Consider the following 25,345-nt stretch of genomic DNA (forward strand, 5'->3'; position numbering starts at 1 on the left):
TAAAGGGAGGGGTTGTTAAATTTTACTATCTCCCAATGTTATTCCTCCCAAAATACATCACTCTTATCGGCATTAAATTTCATGTGCCATGTGTTTAACCAACTGGGGCAGTCGTTGTATGAAGTCAGCTACAATTTGGCTTATTATTTATTACATTACCAAGTTTAGTACCAACCTTCAAACTTCGAAATTGTACTCTCTATACTGAAGATCATGTCATTTATCTATAATAATATAATAATATTGATATCTGGGGAACCCAATTGTGTACTTTACTCCAGTTAGAAAGGAAAATCTGTTCAATGCATTTCTTCCCCCTATACCTCTGCCAATTTAGTCCTCAAGCCATTCATTTAATACCTTGTGTTTCCAGTTTCTGAATAAATCTGCTCTGAAGTATGTTATCACATGACTTTTGAAAGTTTATACAGACAGTATCTACAGCAAACTTTCATCAACGCTCCCTGTTATTTCTGCAAAGAGTTCAATCAAGTTAGTCAGGCAGGATTTGCCCCAAGAAATCTGAGCTAGTTGTCCATTATTAACTTGTTCTTCTCCAATTGAGAATTAATTTTGCCCTAGACAATGGAGTTAATTAATTTTCCCATCACTGCCATTGGACTGATTGACCTGTAGTTACCACTCTCCTTTTTTTGAATAGGATTATAATATTTCCAATTCTCAGTCCTCCGCCACCACACCAAGGAAGATTTGAACGATTGTGATCAAAATGTCCACTATCGCCATCTGAGCTTCCCTTAGCAACCAAGGACCAGGTAACCTGTCAACTTGAAGGATGCCAAACTACCTCAGAACCTCTTTTCTACATATTTTAACCTTGCCAATATCTCTACTGTCCCCTCCACACTACGAAATTACATTCCTTCACTTATTTTTGTGAAGAAAGATGTAAAGTATTCAATCATGACCATGGTCAAATCCTCTGTTTCCACAACATCAATCCATTTTTGTCCCTAAGAGACCCAACCACTCCTTTTAATTATCCTTTTTTAATTTTTAATTTTCCTGAAATATGGAGACCAAAACTGTACACAGTACTACAGCTATGGTCTCACCAAAGACCTATACAATTGTAGCAAAATTTCCTTTTTCTTGTGTTCCAAACCCCTTGCAATAAAAGTCAACATGCCAAGTGTCTTCCTTCTTTCTTGCTGCACCTGCAAGCCTTCCTTTTGTGTTCTTTGTACCAATATACCCGAGTCTCTCTGAACACCAATATGGAGAAGTTTCACGCCTTTTAAAGAATATTCTGCTCTTGCTACAAAAGTGAAGAACCTCATACTTGCCCACATTATACTCCATATGCAAGGTTGTTTCCAACTCATTTCATCTGTATAAATGTATTTATATCCTCTTTGTGTCCTCATCCCACCTAGCTTTGTATCGTCAGCAAATTCAGATGCGTTGTATTGGTCTTTTTGTCTTAGTCATTAATATGGATTATATATATAGCAGAGGTCCCAGCACTGATCTTTGCAGCACACAATTAGTTACAGCCTGACAACTTGAAAGCGCCTCGTTTATCTCTACTCTCTGCTTTCTGTCCATTAGCAAACCCTCCATCCAGAGTAACATTGTATCCCAAATTCATGATCCTTTATCTTGCATATCAATCTTTTTTGTAACACTTTGTCAAATGCCTTTTGGAAATCCAAGTATAGCACATTTACTGGTTCCCATTATCTACGTGACTATTTACATCTTCAGAAAACTTTATTTATTTTTTTCTAACATGAATTCCCTTTCACAAAAACCATGTTGAATTTGGGTGATCATACTATAATTTTTAAGAGCATTGCAATGACATCCTTGAAAACAGATTCCAGCAATCTCCTGAAGATCGATGTCAGGTGAACTGACCTGGAGGGTCCTGTTTTCTCTCCCTTTCCCTTCTTATATTGAAGTGCTACATTTGCTAACTCTCAATCCGCTGGGACCATTCTAGAATCGAGGGAATTTTGGAAAATCATAAGCAGTGCAACTACCTCTTTTAGATAATCATGTCCTGAGTATTCATTGGCTTTTAGTCCCTTAAGCTTTTCCAATACTTCTGTTCTGCTGAGATTAATTGCCTACTGTCCTTCACTCTTATTAGTCTGTTGGTTACCTTCTATTTCTGGTGTGTGTTATGACTGACGAGTGCACTGTTTATTCCAGTTCCGCTTCTCCACAAGTTACAACATATATTTATTTATTTCCCACTTACCCATACAGTCAATCATATACTCTATCTTTTTTTCCCAGAATAAAACACACCAACCAGGTTTCTTTAATAAAAACAAAATTATCAGTTTATTATAAAACAAGTCTTAACCTGTAATGAAGTAAAGCATAAGCACACAGATTGAAATATTAAAGTTCCCGTTTTAACATAGCTGCTCTCACTCACACACATTCACGTACATCTGTTTACCAGAAAAATAAAAGGATTTTTGTTTTTAGAGCTTTATTACAGATTTAAAAAAAATACTTGGGCTGAATACTTGCTCATTCTTGAAGAAACAGCAGATGAGATATGTTGTGTTCCAAAACTGGCATGCAGTCTGGTCTCCGAGTACACATAGATAGGTCACGGAGATCTTTTAGAACAGTTCTTTTCCGACGTCATTGAGAATTATTTTAGTAGGCTTTTCTTAAAGACAGGAGATGAGATGAGTTGACACGGTGGATTACTCAGTATCTTTTAGAGAGGTGCTGGAAAGCTGAACTGGGTTGTGGTCTCCTCTCCTTGCTCGTGGGTTCTTTTCTCTCCTTGCTTGGGAGTTCTATTCTCTCCTTGGAAGTTTTCTTCTTTCCTTGGAACTTCTGTTCACTCACATTGTAAGTTCTCCATCTTTTTATACAGGTCAACCCCATTTCTAAGCAACTCATAAGTGAAACAGACAACGGGACGTCAACCTTTTGACCTCCATCAATCTTTACCTGTCACCTCTTTGCAAACAACTTCTCCTGGTGACCAAAGTTTTCTTTTCTTTATTGAGCTGGAAGTCAGGTTGGGTTAGATTTCCAGAAAGGCTTGTTCTTGTTGTAAGGTGGTTTCCCGGAAAGGCTTATTTTCCTCATAAGATCTCTGTGTTCCTTTTAAAAAAAACATTACCAGGGACTGTTTGTCAAATTCAAATGGCCTTGACTTGACCCTTTTTGAAAACTCCAAAGTTTAACATTTCTTCAATCTTTCAAAAATGAATCGTCAAAAAATATATTTGACAAAACACAGAGACAGTGTTGTAACATATGTAATTTTTAACCTCTATTGTTATGAAGGACGTATATTTCCTACTGTTTATTTAACTCCTTGCCTTTTATTCCATTTACACAATAAACAACAGCCAAATCAACCCTCATAATAATGTAAGAGACTTTGTTTAATTTTAGGATTCTTGTCTGGGACTGGAGTATGTCGGCTCAAACTTAATATGGATCTTAATTGCATTATGATCACGTTCCTAGAGGATTTTTATACTCTGAGATTACTAATTAAACACGCCTAATTGCACAATGCTAGATGTAAAATGGCTTTATTCCCAGTTGGTTACACAAGACGCTTACTTTAGAACAGCAGTTACAACCATATTATTTTGGCTTCACTAATTTCAAGGTATCAGTAACAAATTCAAACAGTAGTCACGAGCAAGTGGAGTCGAAGCCCTTTCAATAAATTGCTAAATGCTTTGTATTGTGACTATCGAGTGACACCATCAAAAGAGCACTGGATTAGCCCAAGGCAGGCTTCAACCCATGGGATATAATATATCAAGCTACACCATCAAGACTGTCCCAGAGAGAAGGAGACCGTGCCCCACACAGCCCAATATATAACAAGCGCAACACTTTTACTACCTGACCATCACAACCCAAGTGGGGTCATTTTGAGGTGGGCCAATAGAGTGACAAAGCTCCAGGCCATTAGCACCAAAACAAAACTGTTTAAGGATGGAAGGCAGGAGGATTTAAAAATGAAAAGAGTGGCGGGTGTGAAAGGTTAAGTGAGGAGAAATTTATAATCAAAAGAGATCATTCGAAGTAACCGAGCAGTGTGGCAAGTCACAAACTTGCCTCTCCAGTGCAATCACATCCTTCCTCTAGTGTAGCGACCAGAACTGTACACAGTACTCCAGCTGTGGCCTATACAGCTCCATCATAACCTCCCTGCTCTTTTATTCTATGCCCCAGCTTTTAAAGATAAGTGGAGTCTGACAGGAAAGGGAAAAGAGTTTATCAGTAATAGAGCATCAGTTAATACTGTCAAATTAGGAAAAATAGTAAAGAGTCAAAATTTATAATTAAGTGCAAGAGGAAATCGTGAAAAGACAGAACGATGGACAGCACAAATAGAAAACAAATGGGTTTGATCTAAAGCCACTACAGACTCGTGGTTGCATTGTGACCAAGGTTGGAAATTAAATATCGCAGTGTACTCGAAGTTTCAAAAAGATAGACAAAATGGAAAAGTAAGAGGAAGCCTTGATAAGAAAGGAGAACATTAAGATAGGTGTGGTGGAGGAGCATGTCTTAGAGTATCAGAGAGTAGAATCTGGGTGGTGAAAAGAAATAACAAGAGGCAGAAATTACTGGTGGCAATAATTTATAGGAATCTTAATAGAAGCTATTCTGATTTAGAGAGCTTAATCAAAAAATATGAGGAGTTGGTAACAAAGGCAAAACAGTAATCACGGGGGGTTTTAATCTTCACACATACTGGACAAATCAAATTGGCAAAATATATCCTGGAGGATGAGTTCATGTATTACATTTGAGACAGTTTCCAAAAATAATACGACATGGAACCAAACAGAGAAGAGGCTAATTTACATCCAGTCATATGTAATGAGACAAAGGTTACTTACTAATCTCATCGTAAGGGATCCGATGTATAGAAGTGATCATAATATGGTAGAATTTCACCTGGACTTCGAGACTGATGCAGATTAAATCCAAAATTAAAATATGAAACTTAAATCAAACCAATTACATCGGGATAAAGGGGGAGCTGACAAAGGTAGATTGGGAAAATAGATTTAACAGTATGACGATAGATAAGCAATGGCAAACATTCAAAGAAATATTTTGTCATTCTTAACAAATATACATTCCATTGATAAATTAGAGTAGCACTGGTAACAGATCCATCATTGGCAAACTGAAGAGGTTAATGATACTATCAGATTAAAATAAATGGCTTATAATATTGCCATAAAGATTAATAAACCTGAAGATTAGAAACCAGCAAAGGATGACCAAAAATTAATGAAGGGGCAGAAAATAGAATATGAGAGGAAATTATCTAGAAATATACACAGAGATTGTAAGAGCTTCTACAAGTAGCTAAAATGAAAAGAGGAGTGAAAGCAAACATGGTTTCACTAGAGAATGAAAGGAGAAATTATAATGGGGAATAATGAAATGACAGATACGTTAAACTAATATTTTGGTTTTGTCTTCAGAGTAGAACCATAATCATAGAAATGTATGGCACAGGAAGAAGCCATTTGACTGATCGTGTCTGCATAAGCAGAAACACACTACACAGCATAATCCAACTTTCCAGCTCCAGGTTGGTGGTCTTGTAGTTTCTAGCCCTTTACCTACAAATCCAAGATCTCTTTAAATACAGTCAGTGTTTCTGCCTCTATCACCCATTTAGGAATGACTTCCAAACCCTCATCACCCACTATGTGAGAATATTTCTCCCCAGCTCCGCTAATCCTCCTACCTAAAACTCCAAATCTATACCCTAGTTATTGAACTCTTTTCTCAGGGAAATAGATCTTTCCAATCCCTCCATCTAGGCCCCTCTTTATTTCATTCACCTAAATTAAATCTCCCCTCTGATGCCTCTGTTTCAGAGAAAACAACTTCAGCCTATTCAATCCTTTCTCATAGTTATTTGTTTTGCAAACCTGAAAACACCGTCTCTTCCCCCCCCCCCCCAACCCCCCTCCCCCCCACCCCCGCCCCCACTCAACTTTGCATCCTCTCCAATCAGCACATACTTCACGTAATGTGCTGATGAAAACGGTATGCAGCACTCTGGCGATGACCTAATTTATGTTGTATACATTTCTATCATAACCTCCCCGCTCTTATACTCCATTCTTAGTCAAATAAAGGGCAGTATGCCTACACCTTGTCATTTTCTACCTTCCGAAGTATGTACATATGCACTCCAAGGTCCCTCTGCTTCTCCACACTTCTCAGTTTTCTAACATTTACTGTGTATTCCCTTGCTTTGTTTGTCTTCACAAATTCATTATGCCAAACGTCTATGGATTAAATTCCATTTGCCATTTTCTACCCATCTGACCAGTCCATTGAAATCTTCCCACAGTCTATGTTTTATTGCACTGTCAACTACATGAACATTTTTGTATCCTCTGAAAACTTCTCAATCATGCCCTTTACATTTCAGTCGAAATCACTGCTATATACCATTAAAAGCAAGGGTCCTAGGACTGTGCACAACGAAACCCTGCTGGAAACACCCTTTCAGTCACAAAAACACCGTCGACCATCATAATTTGTTTCTTGCAACATAGCCAATTTTGGATCCATCTTGTCACTTTCTCGTGGATCTTTTACTTTTCTGACCACTCTGAGACTCTGTCAAAAGCCTTGCTAAAGTCCATTTAGATGGCATCAAATACCTTGTTGGATCCTCACAAAAAAATTAATTTTGCCAGGCATGACCTTCCCTTATCTTATCCAGGCTTACTGTCCTTGGTTAGTCTGTGCTTTTCTAAATGATGCTTAATACGGTCCATCAGAACGTTTTCCAATAATTTCCCCACTGCTCAGGTTTGTCTGACGGACCCATAATTACTTGGTCGATCACTGGCCACTTTTTTTAAACAATGGTAAGATGTTTTCAGTCCTCCAGCCTTCTAACACCACAACTATAGCCAGGCAGTACTGCGGAATGTGACATTGATCACAAGTCGTGGGAGTCAGTTGCCAGCGTTCCCCAGAGCTAGCGGGCAGCCATAAAGGCGGGGCTAAAGTGTGGCGAGTCGAAGAGACTTAGTAGTTGGCAGGAAAAACGACAGAGGCGCAAGGGGAGAGCCAACTGTGTAACAGCCCCGACAAACACATTTTTCTGCCTGTCACTCCAGAAGAGCCTGTCACTCCAGAATTGGCCTTTATAGCCCCTCCAGGCACTGTTCCACACACCACTGACCACCTCCAGGCGCTTACCCATTGTCTCTCGAGATAAGGAGGCTAAAGAAAGACTGCGGAATGATACTCAGAGGGCATGCACTTCTAACAAGGGGCTTTGCAGAAATAATGCATTCATTGGCTGTGATATTTTATAAAAAAATCCCTGGACTCTGAAGCCTAGGACTGCATATGTACAGATCCCGGTCAGGTAGAAAATGACAAGGCGAAGGGATACTGCCCTTTATTTGACAAGGCATGGACTATAAGAGCAGGGAGGTTAAGATAGAACTGTACAAAACACAAATTAGGTCACAGCTAGAATGCTGCGTACCGTTTGGGTCATCACATTACATGAATTAAGTGCTGATTGGAGAGGATACATTGGAAAGATTTGGGGGAAAAAACTGAGAAAAGATTGAATAGGCTGGAGTTATTCCAGTGAATTGGAAGTTAGTAAATTGAGTACTGCTGTTCCAGAATTGAGGGAGAGAGAATATAGGGAACCAGAGGTCAGTTAGTCTGATGTCAGTCGTCGGAAAAATGTTGGAATCCATTATTAAGGATCTGACATTTAGAAATTCATAATATAATTAGGCAGAACTAACCTTGTTTGATGAAAGGAAAATTGATTTCAACAAATCAGTTAGAGTTCCTGAGAATGTAACCAACAGAGTAAATAAAGCAGAACTGGTGAACGTAGTATATCTGGATTGTCGAAAGTCATTCATTAATGTGCCTTAAGAAAGGTTGTTGTGCAATATAAGGGCTAATGGGGTTGGGTAATATATTATCATGGGTAATTTTCAGGTCACCAGGCTGTTACTAGTAATGTGTTGTGAGGATCAGTGCTGGGGTCTCCGTTATATACCATCTATGTTAATGACTTAGACGGAGGAATCAGATGTAATGTATCCAATTCACGAACAATAACATTCCAGGTGGGAATTTAAGCTGTGAGAACAACGCAAAAATTTTCAAAGGGAAATAGGCAAGTTAAGTGAATGGGCAAAAGGTTGTCAGGTGGAATATAATGAGGGGAAATGTGAGGTTATTCACTTTTTTTTATTTGTTTGTGGGATGTGGGTGTCACTGGTTGGGCCAGCATTTCTTGCACATCCCTGTTGCCCTTGTTTGTTTGCTGTATTGAACCCTTTGCTGAGTCTATTAGGAAGGATGCGAGCATAAGAGGGGTGACAATCCCAGGCAGCGGAGGCACTCAGGTTAAAACCTCCCTGTACATGGATGACGTCACCTTCTTCTGCTCGGATCCGCTGTCCGTGCGCAGACTGATGAGCATCTGCGACCAGTTCGAACTGGCCTCGGGAGCCAAAGTTAACCACGGCAAGAGCGAGGCCATGTTCTTTAGGAACTGGGCTGACCGATCCTTTGTCCCCTTCACCGTCAGGTCAGACTACCTGAAGGTGCTGGGGATATGGTTCAGAGGGCTGGGCCGTGCACCAAAACATGGGAGGAGCGAGTAGCCAAGGTACGACAAAAGTTGGGCATGTGGGGGCAGCGATCTCTCTCGATTGTGAGTAAGAACGTGGTCATCAGGTGCGAGGCACTCACGTTGTTGCTCTACGTGGCGCAGGTCTGGCCCATACCCCACTCCTGCGCCGTGGCAGTCACCCGAGCCATTTTCTGCTTCATCTGGGGATCTAAAATGGACCGGGTCTGGAGGGACATGATGTTCAAATCTCTGGACAAGGGTGGGAAAAATGTACCCAACGTGGCCCTCATCCTGATGACCACCTTCGTGTGCGGCTGCATCAAGCTGTGTGCAGATCTCCAGTACGCAAACTCCAAGTGTCACTACCTGCTGAGGTTCTATCTGTCCCCAGTGTTGCGAAGGATGGGCCTGGGCACATTGCCGCGGAATGCTCCATGCAGTTGGGCCATGCCGTACCACCTATCCTTCGTAGAGCAGTTTCTGTGGGAAAACACCTTTGACCACCGGTCCATCAGGCAGTGGGCTGCATGGAATGTCCTCAAGGCCCTACGGGAAAAGGAGACGGTGGATCCTGTCGGATCGTTCCCCGAGCAGACCGTCAAAGTCATTTGGCGGAATGCCTCATCACCAGAACTTTCAAACAAGCACCAAGACGTAGCTTGGCTGGTGGTGAGAAGGGCCCTTCCCGTCAGATCCTTCATGCACACCCGAAGTCTCGCCCCCTCCGCACGGTGCCCCCGCGTTGGCTGTGGTGGGGAAGAGATGGTCGCCCACCTCCTCCTGGAATGTGTCTTTGCAAAGCAGGTGTGGAAAGAGATGCAGTGGTTTTTGTCGAGGTTCATCCCAAGCAGCTCTGTAACACAGGAGTCTGTGCTCTACAGGCTGTTCCCAGGGACGCACACTGAGACAAACATCAACTGCTGCTGGAGGACTATCAATTCGGTGAATGACGCCCTTTGGTCTGCCCGAAACCTGCTGGTCTTCCAGCGCAAAGAGTTGTCCACCACCGAATGTTGCAGACTGGCACATTCCAAGGTCCAGGACTACGTGCTGGGGGACGCACTAAAGCTTGGGGCAGCCGCAGCAAAGGCTCAATGGGGAAAGACCACAGTGTAAGGTCCCCCCACCAAGCTGAACTGAGGGGCTGGATCCATGGGAAACCCCTTGAACTGTATCGTTAATATTTTCATTTGCTGTAAATGTGAAACTGTAATTGGCATGACAATAGTGAAATGGAAGGCTTGTGAAGAAACTCATGATAGTATAGAAGGAAACTGATCTCCCTTGCAATGTTTGTATTTTTTGGTACTGTTTGAAACTGTTTGGCAATGTAATTTTTGCAGATTTTTATGAATAAAGTATATTTTGGAAATTTAAAAAAATCCCTGTTGCCCTTGACTCCTGAGTGGCTTGATTAGCCACTTTAGAAGGCATTTGAGAGTCAAGCACATTGCTGTAGGTCTGGAATCACAGATAGGCCATAACAGGTAAGGAAAGCACATTTCCTTCCATAATAGTCATTAGTGTACCAGATGAGTTTTACAACAATCAACAATAGTGTCACAGTCATCATTATATTAGTTTTCTAATTCCAAATTTATTAACTGAATTCAAATGTCACCATCTGTGATGGTGGGATTCGAACCGTTGCCCCAGAGCACTAGCCTGGGCCTTTGGATTACTAGTTCAGTAACATTACTACTACGCCACCACCTACTTTGTTGGGAAGGATAGAAACACATTTTATTATGGTAAAAAGCTATTGAACATTGGTGTTTAAAAAGAATTAGGTATCCTGTACACAGAACACAAAACATTAATGTGCAGGTCCAACCAGCAATTAGGAAGGCAAATGATATATTAGACTTTACTACAAGTGTGTTGAAGAGCAAAAGTAAGGATATACTTGTCTTAGAGATGGTACAATGCAGATTCACTAGATTGCTTCCTGGATGAGAGGGATGTCCGAAGAGAAGAAATTGAGTCATCTAGATGTATCTTCCCTAGAATTTAGAAGAATAACGAGTGATCTCATCGAATCATGTAGGATTAGGAGAGGGCTTGACAGGGTAGATCCTGTGTAGATATTTAACCTGTCTGTGGAGACTGGGTCCAAGAGTCACAGTATCAGAATATGGGCGTGGCTACTTAGGACTAAAAGAAGAAGAATTTTTCACTGACCAGATTGTGAAGCTTTGGAATTATCTATGCCAGAAAGCTACGAATTCTCAGCCACCTGAGACTGCATTCAACAAACTTTTAGGTACTAAAGAAAAATGGGATATGGGGATAATCCAGGAAAATGGAGTTGATTTAAATAATCACTCAATATTACCGAACTGTGGAGCAGGATCAAAGTGTTCAATGGCATACCCCGATCCTATTTCTCATGTCCTTAAGATGAATGGGACATGAATATTGGACGTGATTTAAAACTGGCCATTAGATAAGATACTGCCCGTGTTGCACTCCCACCAGAGTTAAATCTGACTCCAAAGAAATGTGTTTTCTTGGGATCAGCGAAGCTTCTGGAAATGTCAATTGGAGTGATTGTGGAGGAAGTATCTTATTTCAAAATATAGTGCAGACCAGTAAAGAGTTAAGACATTGAGGTTCTATTGTTAGTTCTCCCATTGTCGGCCACCCGGCAGGCACTGGCGACAAGCGGCTTGACTGAATGGATCAGTCACAGCACAGGACAGGCTTTAGCTGTAACATTGTTTCACCTAGTTAGGAATGCATCCTGTTATATGATAAACTTTTTCAGCAACTTTTGTTCTTGCTGATCTGTGTTCATATTAATAAGATCAAGTTGTGAGGTAAGTGAGGAATTTAAGATGATTAAATAAGTTGGTAGGGTTAATAGGAACAAACATTCTTCTGGGGGTAAGTCCATAGCAAAGGGGCATTACTTTAATATTGGGGCTTCAGTGATTTCATGAAGCAATTTCTACACGCAAGGGATCGTGAAATTCTTGAACTCTCTTCTAAAAGAAATTGGATGCTGGTCAATTGAAACGTTCAAAACTAAACTCGATACATTTTTGTTAACTAAGGGCATTAAAAGCATTACAGAACTAATGTAGGTAGATTGCTTTGAAGTACAGACCAGCCAGCATTTCACTGAATGGCTGAGCAGCCTACTTCTGTTCCTATATTCATGATATTCCAAATCATAAAACATAGTTTGTGAGAGAGACATATCAGGAATGTTTAAGAATGGAAACATCATTGCTCAAACTCCTTACGGGAAATTTGGAACTCTGATCTCCAACAGGCTGTTTCAATTCGAGCTTTCAAGACAACGATGGAGAGATTTTGGCTAGATAAGAATATTAAGGGATGAGGAAGCAAGGCGGATAAACTGAGTTCAGATACAAATCAGACATGATCTAACTGAATGCTGGAGCAGTTTGAATGGCCTACCCATTTTCATGTGTAAGAGGCTTGAGGGGTTGAGTGGCTCAATCATGTTCCTATGAACTGGCTCTAGTGGCTATTTGACCTCTTCCTGTTTCTATGTCACTGGCTCGAGAAACTGAATTAGTTTGTTTGCTTGAGGCTCAGGGGTTGAATGGCCGACTATTTCAGACTTTCTTGTTTTACTCTTACTAGAAGCACCTCTTCCTTTCAAAAATATATTCGGATCTTATTTCGATGAAAAAGAACCTCAGGGGCTGTAACCAATTTCCACAAGTAGGGTGGGGCTATGGTACATACTTTACATATCAAAAATCTATGTATTATCCACAGTGACTTTCTGAAAGAATACCAATAACAAATACTATCTTAGCTGCAGTAAATTACATGGCGACAACTTGCAGGCTCCACATATTAACTGACAGGCAAAAAATATTGTGTTAGATTAAGTTAAATGTATTGTAACTTCTAGATTGAGGAGTGTACCTTCTGCGGTTTGACCTTTTGCTTATTTTTCAGATTTAATTCTGATTTTCTATGGGGGTTATATTGCCGAAGCCTGTAGAGGTCCTCTCTCTCTCTCTCCTGAGGAAGGAGCCATTTAATTCTGATTTTCTATGGGGGTTATATTGCCGCAGCCTGTAGAGGTCCTCTCTCTCTCTCTCTCTCTCTCTCTCCTGAGGAAGGAGCCATTTTCTAAGTATGTAATCATTAACCAAGTGCAGTCTATATAACACTAGGGAATCACAGTTCAGACCAGTCCTGGTCTCCATCGTCCTTCACCTCTATGCATTTGAGGAGCTGTTCAGTGACAGGGACCACGGAATCTGGAGATGGTAAATGTGCCAAATGTTCACTCTATTATTTGGAGCTTAGTCAGACAGTGGATAGAATGTGGAATCTTCCTCCCTGGAAGGAGTTTTGATATATGCCCATGAGAGTGGTGGGACTGAGGATGGGGGGATGGGGGTGGGGGGATGTTTGGTGGTGGTGAAGGTGATGCTATTCCAATTCACCACCTGCCCTTGACTCTCTAAATGGTGGTTCACGAATTGGGAGATGCTGCTGAAGAAGCCTTGGCAAGCTATTGAAGTGCATTTTGCAGATAATGCACACTGCAGCCACGGTCCGCCTGTGGTGGAGGGAATGGATGCTTAAGTTAATGGATCGGGTGCCAGTCAAGAATATCACATTTATTGGCTATTATACACAACTCAATCAGATGCTATCACATGGGTCAGCTTTTATAACCACCTCACAAACAGGCTGTATTGCAGATGCCAGCTGTTATACCCATCTGTCAAACAGGAGATATTGCATGGGTTGGCAGCTATAATGCTCCTCCAACAGGTGGAATCAGGTCAGTTGTTGGACCCACCCCTCAATCTGGTGATATTGCTTATGTCGGCCATTATATAATCTGCACGATATTCAATTCTATTGATTTCAACAGAAACAATAATGAGAACAGTCATGTAACTGTTAGCAAATAAAATTATTTCACTTTTCTGGCCCTGCTCACGTCCAATTTCACTTCTTGTGCTAATGCTCAGTAGTAATCTTTTAAGTAGAATATAGATTTGTTACATTGTAATGCATAAAGGTATTAGTTTTGAGTACACTGCATCCAAGATGTATTGCTTTGGAGCTTATTCTGTAACATTAGGTGCAAAGAAACATATTTGTACTGGTGCAACATTCTCATGTTTATCTCATTTGAAATCTTCTATGAAAGGCTGCTTAGTTGACACAATAAATTGAACATGTAACCATTTTTTTGTTTCAGGTGTTCACAGAAAGTTGTACAACTGGAATCGACCATGGCGGATGACCCGAATCAAAAACAAAAAACTAACGGATCTGAAACAGACACAGGTAGGTGCAACTTTAAAACAAAAAGTGCTCATAGCATCAAGTTCTGATTTGAAATAAGAACTCCCATGTGACACAGGAAGTGGTGGCAGGGTGAATATTACTGGTAATATCAGTTCTAAAATAAGCACTGTGATTGGCAATAGTATCAGCTCTGTAATCAGCACAGATACCGTCAGTACCATCAACTCTAAAATCAGTATAGGTTACCCCACAGACAGCAAGAGCTCAAGATAGTAGATGGATGGTCAGAAGAGTAGGAAGAGGCAAGAAGTGCAGGAGTCTTCGGGATGTGTGCTGCACTCAAACCAACTTTGAGCTTTGAAGACTGTTGGGAGCGACATCACCGAGACAGAGTGCAATCCAGAACATGGCACCAATGGGCAATGGACTGTGAAAGGGAAAAGCAAAGAGTAGAATTCGCTCGTTATAAGAGAATCCATAGTGAGAGAGGCACACCCATGTTTCTGCAATCGTCATCGTGGGTCCTGCAAGGTGTGTTGCCAGGGTAACGGGCATCACAGAGAGGGTGGAGAATATTCTACAGTGAGAAAGAAGTGAGCCAGAACTTGTGGTTCACATCAGTAGCAACGACATAGAGAGAATAGGGATTGAGGGTCTCTGGTCAGAGTTTCAGGAGCTAGGGAGTAAGTTAAAATGTCGGGCCTCGCAGGAACATATTTCTGGATTAATTCCAGTGCCATGCACTAGCAAGAGGAGAAATAGGAAGATAGACAGATTCAATACATGGTGCAGGAGGAGGGACTTAAGATTCTCAGGTCACTGGGAACAGTTCTGGGGCAGGAGCTATCTATTGAAAAGGGACATCTCAACAGACTCGGACAAAGTGCTCACAGCGAGTTTAATTATTGTGTTTTGGGAGGGTTTAAACTAAATTGGCATGTGGATGGGCACTATCAAAAAGAAGTAGGAAAGAGGAACAAGGAGTATAAAGGACTGAGAGTGTTTCTTTGCACTAGAGGAGGAAGTAGTTCCATATTAGATAGGAGCAAACTAAAAATGACTTTTCTTTTCTTCTTTGGCCTCCTTATCTCGAGAGACAATGGGTAAGAGCCTGGAGATGGTCAGTGGTTTGTGAAGCAGCGCCTGGAGTGGCTATAAAGGCCAATTCTAGAGTGACAGACTGCCACAGGTGCTACAATTAAAATTGGTTGTCGGGGCTGTTACACAGTTGGCTCTCCCCTTGCGCTTCTGTCTTTTTTCCTGCCAACTGCTAAGTCTCTTCGACTCGCCACACTTTAGCCCCGCCTTTATGGCTGCCCGCCAGCTCTGGCGATCACTGGCAACTGACTCCCACGACTTGTGATCAATGTCACAGGACTTCATCTCGTGTTTGCAGATGTCTTTAAAGCGGAGACATGGACGGCCGATGGGTCTGATACCAGTGACGTGCTCACTGTACAGTGTGTCCTTGGGGATCCTGCCATCTTCCATTTGGCTCACATGGCCAAGCCATCTCAAGCACCGCTGGCTTAGTGGTGTGTATATGCTGGGGATGTTGGCCATCTCGAGGACTTCTGCATTGCAGATATGATCCTGCCACCTGACGCCAAGGATTCTCCGGAGGTAGCGAAGATGGAATGAATTGAGATGTTGCTCTTGGCTGACATATGTTGTCCAGGCCTCACTGCCATAGAGCAAGGTACTGAGGACACAGGCTTGGTACACTCGGACTTTTGTGTTCCGTATTAGTGGGCCATTTTCCCACTCTCTCTTGGCCAGTCTGGACATAGCAGCGGATGCCTTTCCCATGCACTTGTTGATTTCTGCACCGCGAGACAGGTTACTGGTGATAGTTGAGCCGAGGTAGGTGAACTCTTGAACCACTTCCAGAGCGTGGTCGCCGATATTGATGGATGGAGCATTTCTGACGTCCTATCCCATGATGTTCGTTTTCTTGAGGCTGATGGTTAGGCCAAATTCGTTGCAGGCAGCCGCAATCCTGTCGATGAGTCTCTGCAGACGCTTTTCAGTGTGAGATGTTAAAGCAGCATCGTCAGCAAAGAGGAGTTCCCTGATGAGGACTTTCCGTACTTTGGTCTTCGCTCTTAGACAGGAAAGGCTGAACAACCTGCCACCTGATCTTGTGTGGAGGAAAATTCCTTCTTCTGAAGACTTGAATGCATGTGAGAGCAGCAGGGAGAAGATGATTCCAAACAGTGCAGGTGCGAGAAGACAGCCCTGTTTCACGCCACTCAGGATAGGAAAGGGGTCTGTTGAGGTGCTGCTATGCTGAATTGTGCCTTTCATATTGTCATGGAATGAGGTGATGATACTAAGTAGCATTGGTGAACATCCGATCTTTGCTAGTAGTCTGAAGAGACCACGTCTGCTGACGAGGTCAAAGGCTTTGGTGAGATTAATGAAAACAATGTAGAGGGGCATCTGTTGTTCGTGGCATTTCTCCTGTAGCTGGCGAAGGGAGAACGGCATGTCAATGGTGGATCTCTCTGCTCGAAAGCCACACTGTGCCTCAGGGCAGACATGCTCAGCCAGCCTCTGGAGCCTGTTTAAAGCGACTCGAGCGAAGACTTTCCCCACTATGCTGAGCAGGGAGATTCCATGGTAGTTGTTATAGTCACCGCGGTCACCCTTGTTCTTATAGAGGGTGATGACATTGGCATCGCGCATGTCCTGTGGTACTGCTCCCTTGTCCCAGCACAGGCAAAGGAGTTCGTAGAGTGCTGAAAGTATAGCAGGCTTGGCACTCTTGATTATTTCAGGGGTAATGCCATCCTTCCCAGGGGCTTTTCCGCTGGCTGGAGAATCAATGGCATCACTGAGTTCCAATTTTGTTCGCTGTCCGTCCAGCTCATTCATGACTGGCAGAGACTGGGCTGCATTGTGGGCGGTATCAGTGACAACATTTTCCCTGGAGTACAGTTCTAGGTAGTGCTCCACCCAGCGGTCCATTTGCTTGCGTTGGTCTGTGATTATGTCCCCTGATTTAGATTTGAGGGGGTGATCTTCTTGATGGTTGGCCCAAAAGCTCTCAATGCCATCATACATTCCTCTGATGTTTCCGGTGTCAGAGGCCAGCTGAATATGACTGCATAGGTGTTGCCAGTAGTCATTTGTGCAGCGCTTCTGGCTGCTTTAAGTGCTACGGATGTTAACTCGCTGGGGGCTTTCTTGTAGTTCAGCAGTGCAATGTGCTTAGCAGCTATGACAGGTTCCAGCTCTTCAAAGTGAAAAACAGCTACAATGAACATAAAGACATGTTTATATTGTGTGTGAATAATGTTGGTGAGCTACATCCAGAAATAGCTGAGTGGGAATGTGATGTAGTGGAAATAATGGAAACTTGGCTTGCAAATGGTGAGGTCTGAGCTCTTAATATTCAAGGTTTCAAAGTGTTTAGAAAGGATAGGCAAAGAAAAAGGAGAAGTGGGGTAACATAACTGATTAGGGATGACATTGTAGTGTTGCAAGGAACAGATGGCCTTGAGGGGGAAAAGACAGAATCTATTTGCTTAGAGTTGAGAAGCAAAAAGGGCATGGCATAATCATGCTAATGGGTGTATTCTATAGGCGTCTACATAATAAGAGACATAGAGTGGAGCAAGTCTTCAGGGAAATCAGAGTTATGAAAGATCTATAGAGTGGTGCATGGGAGGAATTTAATTACCCAAATATCGATTGGGATATAGTTAGAGTTAAGCACAACATGGAGGAGAGATTTCTGACAAATGTTCTGGAGAGCTTCCTTAACCAGTCTGTTTTCTTTCCTTCCAACTAGGAGGGAGTTATTGCTGGATCTGGTGTTGGGATATTAGGTGGGCCAAATGGAGCAAGTTCCTGTGGGAAATGTTTGGGAAAGAGTGAACATTGTATCTTCAGGTTCAGATATAGCAATGAAAGGGGATCTAGCCAGGGTGAAATGGAATCAAAGATTGGTAATAAAATATGTAACTGAACAATCGGTGATCTTTAAACAGGAGTTATTTCAAGTACAGGCTAGGTACACTCCAACAAGGGTGAAAAGTAAGGAACCAAATCCAAAGCTCCTTGGATGACCAGGGTGATCAAGAATACAATGGAACAAAAAAAGGGTGTATGGTCCATGTCAGGTGAATTCTTCAGTCGAGAACCAGGCCAAATACAATGAGTGGAGAGAAGTGAATCGGGAAATGTGACTGTCAAAGAGAAAATATGAGAACATTGTAGTTAACATAAAAGGGAACCCAAACATCATCTGCCAGTATTTAAGTAGTAAGCGGTTAGGAAGTGGTGGCGTGGTGCCGATTATTGACAAAAGTGTATGCTTAGAGGGGCAGAGCAAGGCTGGAATGCTTAATGAGTACTTTCTATCATTGTTTACGAAGGAAGAGGATGCTGACAAAATATTGGTAGAAGCAGAAAAGTTGGAGGTAATGGCGTTGCTTTGTCCTGGATTGTGTCGAGCGTCTTGAGAGTTGTTACCCGGGAAAGTGGAGAGTATTCCATCATACTCATGACTTGTGCCTTGTAGATGTTGTGCAGGCATTAGGGAGACCTGAGGTGATTTACTCGCTGCACAATTCCCAGCCTCTGGCCTGCCCTTGTAGCCACAGCATTTATGTGGCTGGCTCAGTTCAGTTTCTGGTCAAAGGTAACTGCCAGGATGTTGATAGTGGGTGATGCAGGGATAGTAATGCCATTGAACACCAAGGGGAGATGGTTCCGTTCTCTCTGGTATGCGATGGTCATTGCCTGACACTTGTGTGGCACGAATGTTACTTGCCACTTATCAGCCCAAGTCTGGATATTGTTCAGGTCTTGCTGCATTTCTAAATGGGCTGCTTCAGCATCTGACGATGGTGCTGAACGTTGTGCAATCATCAACGAGCATCCCCACTTCTGATCTTATGATAGCGGGAAGGTCATTGATGAAGCAACAGAAGATGGTTGGGCCTAGGACACTACCCTGAGGAATGCCTGCAATGATGTTCTGGGACTGGGATGATCGACCTCCAACAACTACAACCATCTTCCTTTGCACTAGGTATGATTCCAACCAGCGGAGAGTTTGCCCCTGATTCCCATTGATTTGGGCTCCTTGATGCCATACTCAGACAAATGCTGCCTTGGTGTCAAGGGCGGTCACACTCACCTCACCTCTGAAGTTCAGCTCTTCTTTCCACGTTTGAACCATGGCTGTAATGAGATCAGGAGCTGAGTGGCCCTAGTGACACCCAAACTGAGAGTCAGTGAGCAGGATATTGCTGAGCAAGTGCCGATTGATAGCACTTTTGATGACACCATCCATCACTTTGCTGATGATGAAGAGTTGACTGATAGGGCAGTAATTGGCCATATTGGATATGACCTGCCTTTTGCACACTGGACATACCTGGGCAATTTTCCACATTACCGGGTAGATGCCAGTGTTGCAGCTGCACTGGGTCAGCTTGGCTAGGGTTGCAGCTGGTTCTGGAGCACAAGTCTTCTGGAATGTTGTCAGGGCCCATAGCCTTTGCATGATTTAGTGGCTTCCGCCATTTCTTGATATCAGGTGGAGTGAATAGAATTGGATGAAAACTGGCACTCGTGATGTTGGGTACTTCAGGAGGATGCCAAGATTGGCTCGGCACTTCTGACTGAAGATAAATGCAAATGCATCAGCCTTATCTTTTGCACTGCTGTGCCAGGCTCCCCCATCTTTGAGGATGGGGATATTTGCAGAGCCTCTTCCTCCTGTTAGCTGTTTAATTGTCCACTACCATTCATGAGTGGATGTGAGAGGACTGCATAGCATAGCTCTGACCCATTGGTTGAGGGAATCACTTCACCCTGCCTATTGCATGCTGATTCCGCTGTTTTACATGCAAGTAGTCCTGTGTTGTAATTTCACCAGACTGACACCACATTATTAGGTATACTTGGTGCTGCACTTTTCATTGAACTAGGTTCTCCTGGCCTGATGGTAATGGGATATGACAGACCATGAGATTATAGATTGTGGTTTAATACTATTCTGCGATAACTGATGGTCCACAGTGCCTCGTGGATGCCCAGTTTTGAGTTGCGAGATCTGTTCAAAGTCTGACCCATATTGCACGGTGGTAGCATCTCAAAACACACTTAGTCATAGAGTTATACAGCACAGAAACAGGCCCTTCAGCCCATCTTGTGGGTATGGGTATCCTCAATGTGAAGACGGGATTTTGTCTCTGCAAGGACTGTGCGGTGGTCACTCCTACTAATACTGTCATGGAGAGATGCATCTGCAACAATTAGATTGGTGAGGATGAAGTCAAGTAGGTTTTTCCCTCTTGCTGGTTCCCTCAGCACTGCTGAAGACCCAGACTAGCAGCTATGTCCTTTTGGACTTAGCCAGTAATGATGTTACCGAGCTACTCTTAGTGATGGACATTTTGTGCCCTTGCTACCCTCAGTTCTTCTTCCATCGTCAGAAAGTTATGATTCTTTGATGACATTAGGCTGCTGCTTGAATAGTCTCTGGGACAGCTCTCCCAATTTTGGCACAAGCCACCAGATGTTAGTAAGGAGGACTTTGCAGAGTCGACAGGGCTGGCTTTGTCATTGTCAGTCAATGCTGGGTGGTCTGTCCGGTTTCATTTCTTTCCTTAGGCATTAGCAATTTAATACAACTGAGTGGCTTGCTCGGCCGTTTCGGACGGCATTTAAGAGTCAACCACATTGCTGTGGATTTGGAGTTACATGTAGGCCAAACAAGGTAATGGCAACAGACTTCTTTCCCTCAAGGGCATTGGTGAACGAGATGGAATTTTACAACAATCGGCAATGGTTGCACAGTCACAATTGGACAAGATTTTAATTGAATTCAAATTTTACCCTCTGCCGTGGTGGGATTCGAATCCATACCCCCGGAGCATGAGCCTGGGCTCTCGGTTATTTGTTTAGTGTACACAACTGCCTCCCGGGAAGGTTTGCTGCATAGTGTTAGGGCTGTGAAAGATTTGATTGACAGAATTGGTCATCATCATTTGCATTTCCTTCTGCTGCACTTAACTCTGCTTAAAGAAGTTCAGCGATGCAATTGTTTGTTGGGGAGTCAGGCCGAAATAACCCTCTAATAGCTGAATTCTCCCGCTATCCAGGCGTATTTTAAACAACCTAATCATTCTGATCTTTGCTATTGCAATTCGAGATTTTCTAATAACTCTTCTGAAGAAGGGTCACTGACCTGAAATGTTAACTCTGCTTCTCTCTCCACAGATGCTGCCAGACCTGCTGAGTATATCCAGCATTTCTTGCTTGTGTTTTAGATCTGTGTAATGTTTATTTTCTGATTTTATTCGTAATTAGAATTAGAATTAGAATTAGAACATTACAGCGCAGTACAGGCCCTTCGGCCCTCGATGTTGCGCCGACCTGTGAAACCATCTGACCTACACTATTCCATTTTCATCCATATGTCTATCCAATGACCACTTAAATGCCCTTAAAGTTGGCGAGTCTACTACTGTTGCAGGCAGGGCGTTCCACGCCCCTACTACTCTTTGAGTAAAGAAACTACCTCTGACATCTGTCCTATATCTATCACCCCTCAACTTAAAGCTATGTCCCCTCGTGTTTGCCATCACCATCCGAGGAAAAAGACTCTCACTATCCACCCTATGATGTCAACGTGTGATCTTTACCTTCAGTAATAGCCCAAAGTGGTCATCATTGAATTGGCAGCTCACTAAACATCCACTTGATTCTTGTTTCCATTCACTTCAGGTATATTTAATGGATTGACCAGCTAAAACCCGATCAGTAAAATGAAGAATTGACCTTCCATGAAACAATAAGTATATTTATATACTTCATGTTCACAGATCCCGTCTCTCAATGCCTTGAAAGCTTCAAAGATTGTGACCTGTACAAGATAACGATATTCTACCGGGATAGATTAGAACAGGCAATTGAAGAAGGAGTGAGGGGCGTTAGCTTGACGTTGACATACGAGGAACATTTTACTGGACAAGAACATCAGGTAAGTGGAGAGTCCCACAGTGAGTTTGCTTAATTCCAACATTGTGAAGAAAAAAATTGGTCAAACGTTCAGTTTCTTTTGAATAAATAGACCTTTTCAATCAGGGAATATTGTTGTGGATGTTTGAAGTGTAAAGACCATGGCTGAGGCCTCCACTGGAAAAATCATAGTGATAATTACACGCAGAAGAAGGTCATTTGGATTATCGTGTCCTTGCCAATTGAAAAAGAGCTATCCAGACTAATCAAACCTTCCAGTTTTTGGTCTGTAGCCCTGTAGGTTTTGGCATCTCAGTGCATATCCAAGTATTTTAGGAATGCAGTGAGAGATTTTTGCCTCTAACACCATTTCAGGCAGTGAATTCCAGAAGCTTATCACTCCTTAGTGAAAGTATTTCTCTTCAAATCCTCTTTTATCCTTCAACCAATTACTTTAAATCTCCTTTATCTGGTTACTGACCTCTCTGCTACCAGAAACCAGTCCTTCCTTTCACCTTATTTTAAGCCCTTCACAGATTCATACACCTAAATTAAACCTCTACTCACTCTCATCTGTTCAAGAAAAAAAAAACCTTTCTACCTAATCTTTCCTGATAGTTGAATTTTGCAATTCCTAGCAACATCTTCGAAATTTTCGTCTACCATAACTCGTGCGATCACTTCTTCCTGTAATGCAGTCACCAGAAATGTGAAGTACTCGAGCCCTGTTGTAACCAGTGTTCTGTACAATTCTAGTGTAACCTCCCTGTTCTGATAGTCTGTGCCTCAGCCAATATCATAAATTATCTCCATTCTTTCTTAACCATGTTATCTATCTGCCCTGATACCTTCAGGGATCTATGAACATGTACTCCAAAGTACTTCTGTCCCTCTACACTTCTCAGAATCGTATTAATTAATCTATATTCTCTTGCCTTGTTTTCCCTCCCCAAATACATTACCTCACAGTTATCCGGATTGAATTCTGTTTTCCACTTTTCTGCCCACATAACCAGTCCATTGATGTTATTCAGCATCTACAACTTCCCTTCTCACGATCAACAACATGGACATTTTCCATATCAACAGAAAACTTGTTAATTATGCCCCTTACATCGACATCCAAGTCATTTATATAATAAGGAAAAGCAACGGGTCCAGTACTGAGCCCTGAGGAACCCCACTGGAAACTGCCTTCCAGGCACAAAAACCCCCGTGAACCATTACTCTTTGTTTCATGTGACTGAGCCAATTTTGCATCCAACTTCAATAAAAAACAGAAAGTGGTGAAAATACTCAGCAGATCTGGCAACATTGGTGGAGAGAGAAACAGAGGTAATGTTTCACAGGTCTGTGATTTTTCACTAGAATTGGAAAAAGTTAGAAATATAATGGGTTATGAGAAAGTGAAAAGGAGGGTGGCATAAAAGAACTAAGGAAAAGGGTTGTGTTGGGATGGAGGGCAGGAAGGAAAGTAAGGGAGAAACAAAAATGGCACTTTACAGCTTTTTGGACTCAACATTGTGTTCAAAAATATTAGATCATAACTTCTGCCCTGTTTTGTTTCATTTTCTTTGCTGGGATTTTTTCTCTCTCCATTGTTCCTCTCTTCTCTATTCTTTGCTTTTGGCAGCAGCTATTCGGGATCCAGCCATTCACACCTCCTTTAAACACATCCTTTGTTGCTTCACTTGTCCCATTACCACTCTCTTTGGCCCAGTACCATGAGTGCTTTTCACATTTAATCTCTCCTGCCCTCCACCTTTATCAGAACTTCCCGTGAGTTCTTTTTCCCAACATCACCCTTTCACTTGCCCAAATATTACATTTCCAACTTTTCTAAGTTCTGATGAAAGGTCACAGATCTGAAATCTGAACTCTCTTTCCCCCTCCAGGGATTTTGCCAGACCTGTTTATTATTTCCAACATTTAGATTTTTTTACTTCAGATTTCCAGCATCCGTATTATTTTCCTTTTGCATGTTATTCCAACTTGACACTTTCCCTTGAATCCCATGACGTTTTTAGATTTATGGCCAGACTTCCATATGGGACCTTGTCAACGGTCTTGCTAAAATCCATATAAACGACATTGAATATGTTGCTCTCATCAACATTCCTTTTTACCTCCTGAAGAAAGTCTATCCAGTCAGTCAGGCGCTATCTACCTTGGAGAAATCCACGCTGACTAGCATCGATTGATTCATTCATTATGTTTTTTAGTTCGAATGATTTATAATGTCTCTCAAAACTGTTTCCAATAATTTTCCCACAACTGAGGTTAGGCTTAATGACTTGTAGTTACTCAGACTGTCTCATCCTCTATTTTTAAACATTTATACAACATTAGCAGTCCTCCAGTCTGTGAATGATGCATGTCAAGTGAATTCTTCGAGTGAGAACCAGGCCAAGTAAATTTAAGAAGTGGGGAAATAAAACTAGCAACTAGACAATATGAGAATAGAATGGCAGGTAACATAAAACGAAACCCAAAAAATCTTCTGGCGGCATGTAAAGAGTAAGCGAGTAGCAAGAGGTAGAATGGGTCCTATTAGGGATAATAAAGTGTGATAAACCCTTAGATGTGCAGGGCAAGGTTAGAAAACTTAATGAATATCTTGCATTGGTGTTTCCTAAGGAGAAAGATGCTGATAAAATATCAGTAGAAGCAGTGATGATAGTGGAAATGAATGAAGTAAAAATTATTAAGAAGGATGCACTGGAAAGTCTGGCTATGCTAAGAGTGTATATGTCACCTGGTCTGGGCGGCTTGTGTCCCAGGTTGCTAAAGGAAGTAGGAACTGGGAATAGCAGAAGGCTGACTGACCATAATCTTCCATTGATCAGGTTGGGGGGGGGGGGGCGGGGGGCAAGGAGGGTGGTACCAGAGAATTGGAGGTTGGTAAATGTGACCCCTTTATTCGAGGGAAAACCATAGATTGGTCAGGTTAACGTTCGTGGTGGATGATGTTATAGAAGCAGTAATCAATGAAAAAAACAATAGGCATTAGGAGATGTTTGAATTAATTATGGAGAGCCAAAATGGATTTGTAAAAGACCGATTGTGCTTGACCGATTTAATTGACTTTTTTGATGAAGTAATAGAGAGGGTCGATGAAGCAAAAGCAACCAATGTTATCTAAATTTATTTGAAGAAAACGTTTGGCAACGTGCCACATAAAAGGATCATTGACAAAACTGGGGCTCATGAAATGGGATGGTCAATGTCAGTTTGAATTTTAAAAAAATGTGTCCAGAAAACAGCTAGTTATTGTAAATGGTTGCTTTTCAGACTGGAATTTAATAGACAGTGGTGTCTCCAGGGACAGTTCTAGGACCGCGGTGTGTTCAGCACATATAAATCACGTGGATATTAGAGTACGGAGGTAAATTTCAACATTTACTGACATAGGTGTGGCGAACAGTAAGGATGATATCAAGTGAGTGCAACAAATACTGCAGATAATGCCTGCAGAATGGACAG

General features: G+C 42.1%; 1 protein-coding gene across 1 annotated transcript in view; it reads left to right on the forward strand.

Annotated features, from left to right (window-relative positions):
- The first annotated feature begins 691 nt into the window (after nucleotides 1-691).
- Nucleotides 692-25,345, forward strand: part of LOC137345168 (NACHT, LRR and PYD domains-containing protein 3-like) — a 35,172-nt gene continuing 10,518 nt past the window's right edge. The window contains exons 1-3 of the mRNA XM_068008634.1: nucleotides 692-776; nucleotides 13,833-13,921; nucleotides 21,727-21,884. Of these exons, the coding sequence (XP_067864735.1) occupies nucleotides 13,867-13,921; nucleotides 21,727-21,884 (213 nt within the window). The 5' untranslated portion in view covers nucleotides 692-776; nucleotides 13,833-13,866. The remainder of the gene's footprint in view (nucleotides 777-13,832; nucleotides 13,922-21,726; nucleotides 21,885-25,345) is intronic.

This window comes from Heterodontus francisci, chromosome 28, assembly GCF_036365525.1.
Source record: "Heterodontus francisci isolate sHetFra1 chromosome 28, sHetFra1.hap1, whole genome shotgun sequence".
In the NCBI taxonomy this organism is placed as follows: Eukaryota; Metazoa; Chordata; class Chondrichthyes; order Heterodontiformes; family Heterodontidae; genus Heterodontus; species Heterodontus francisci.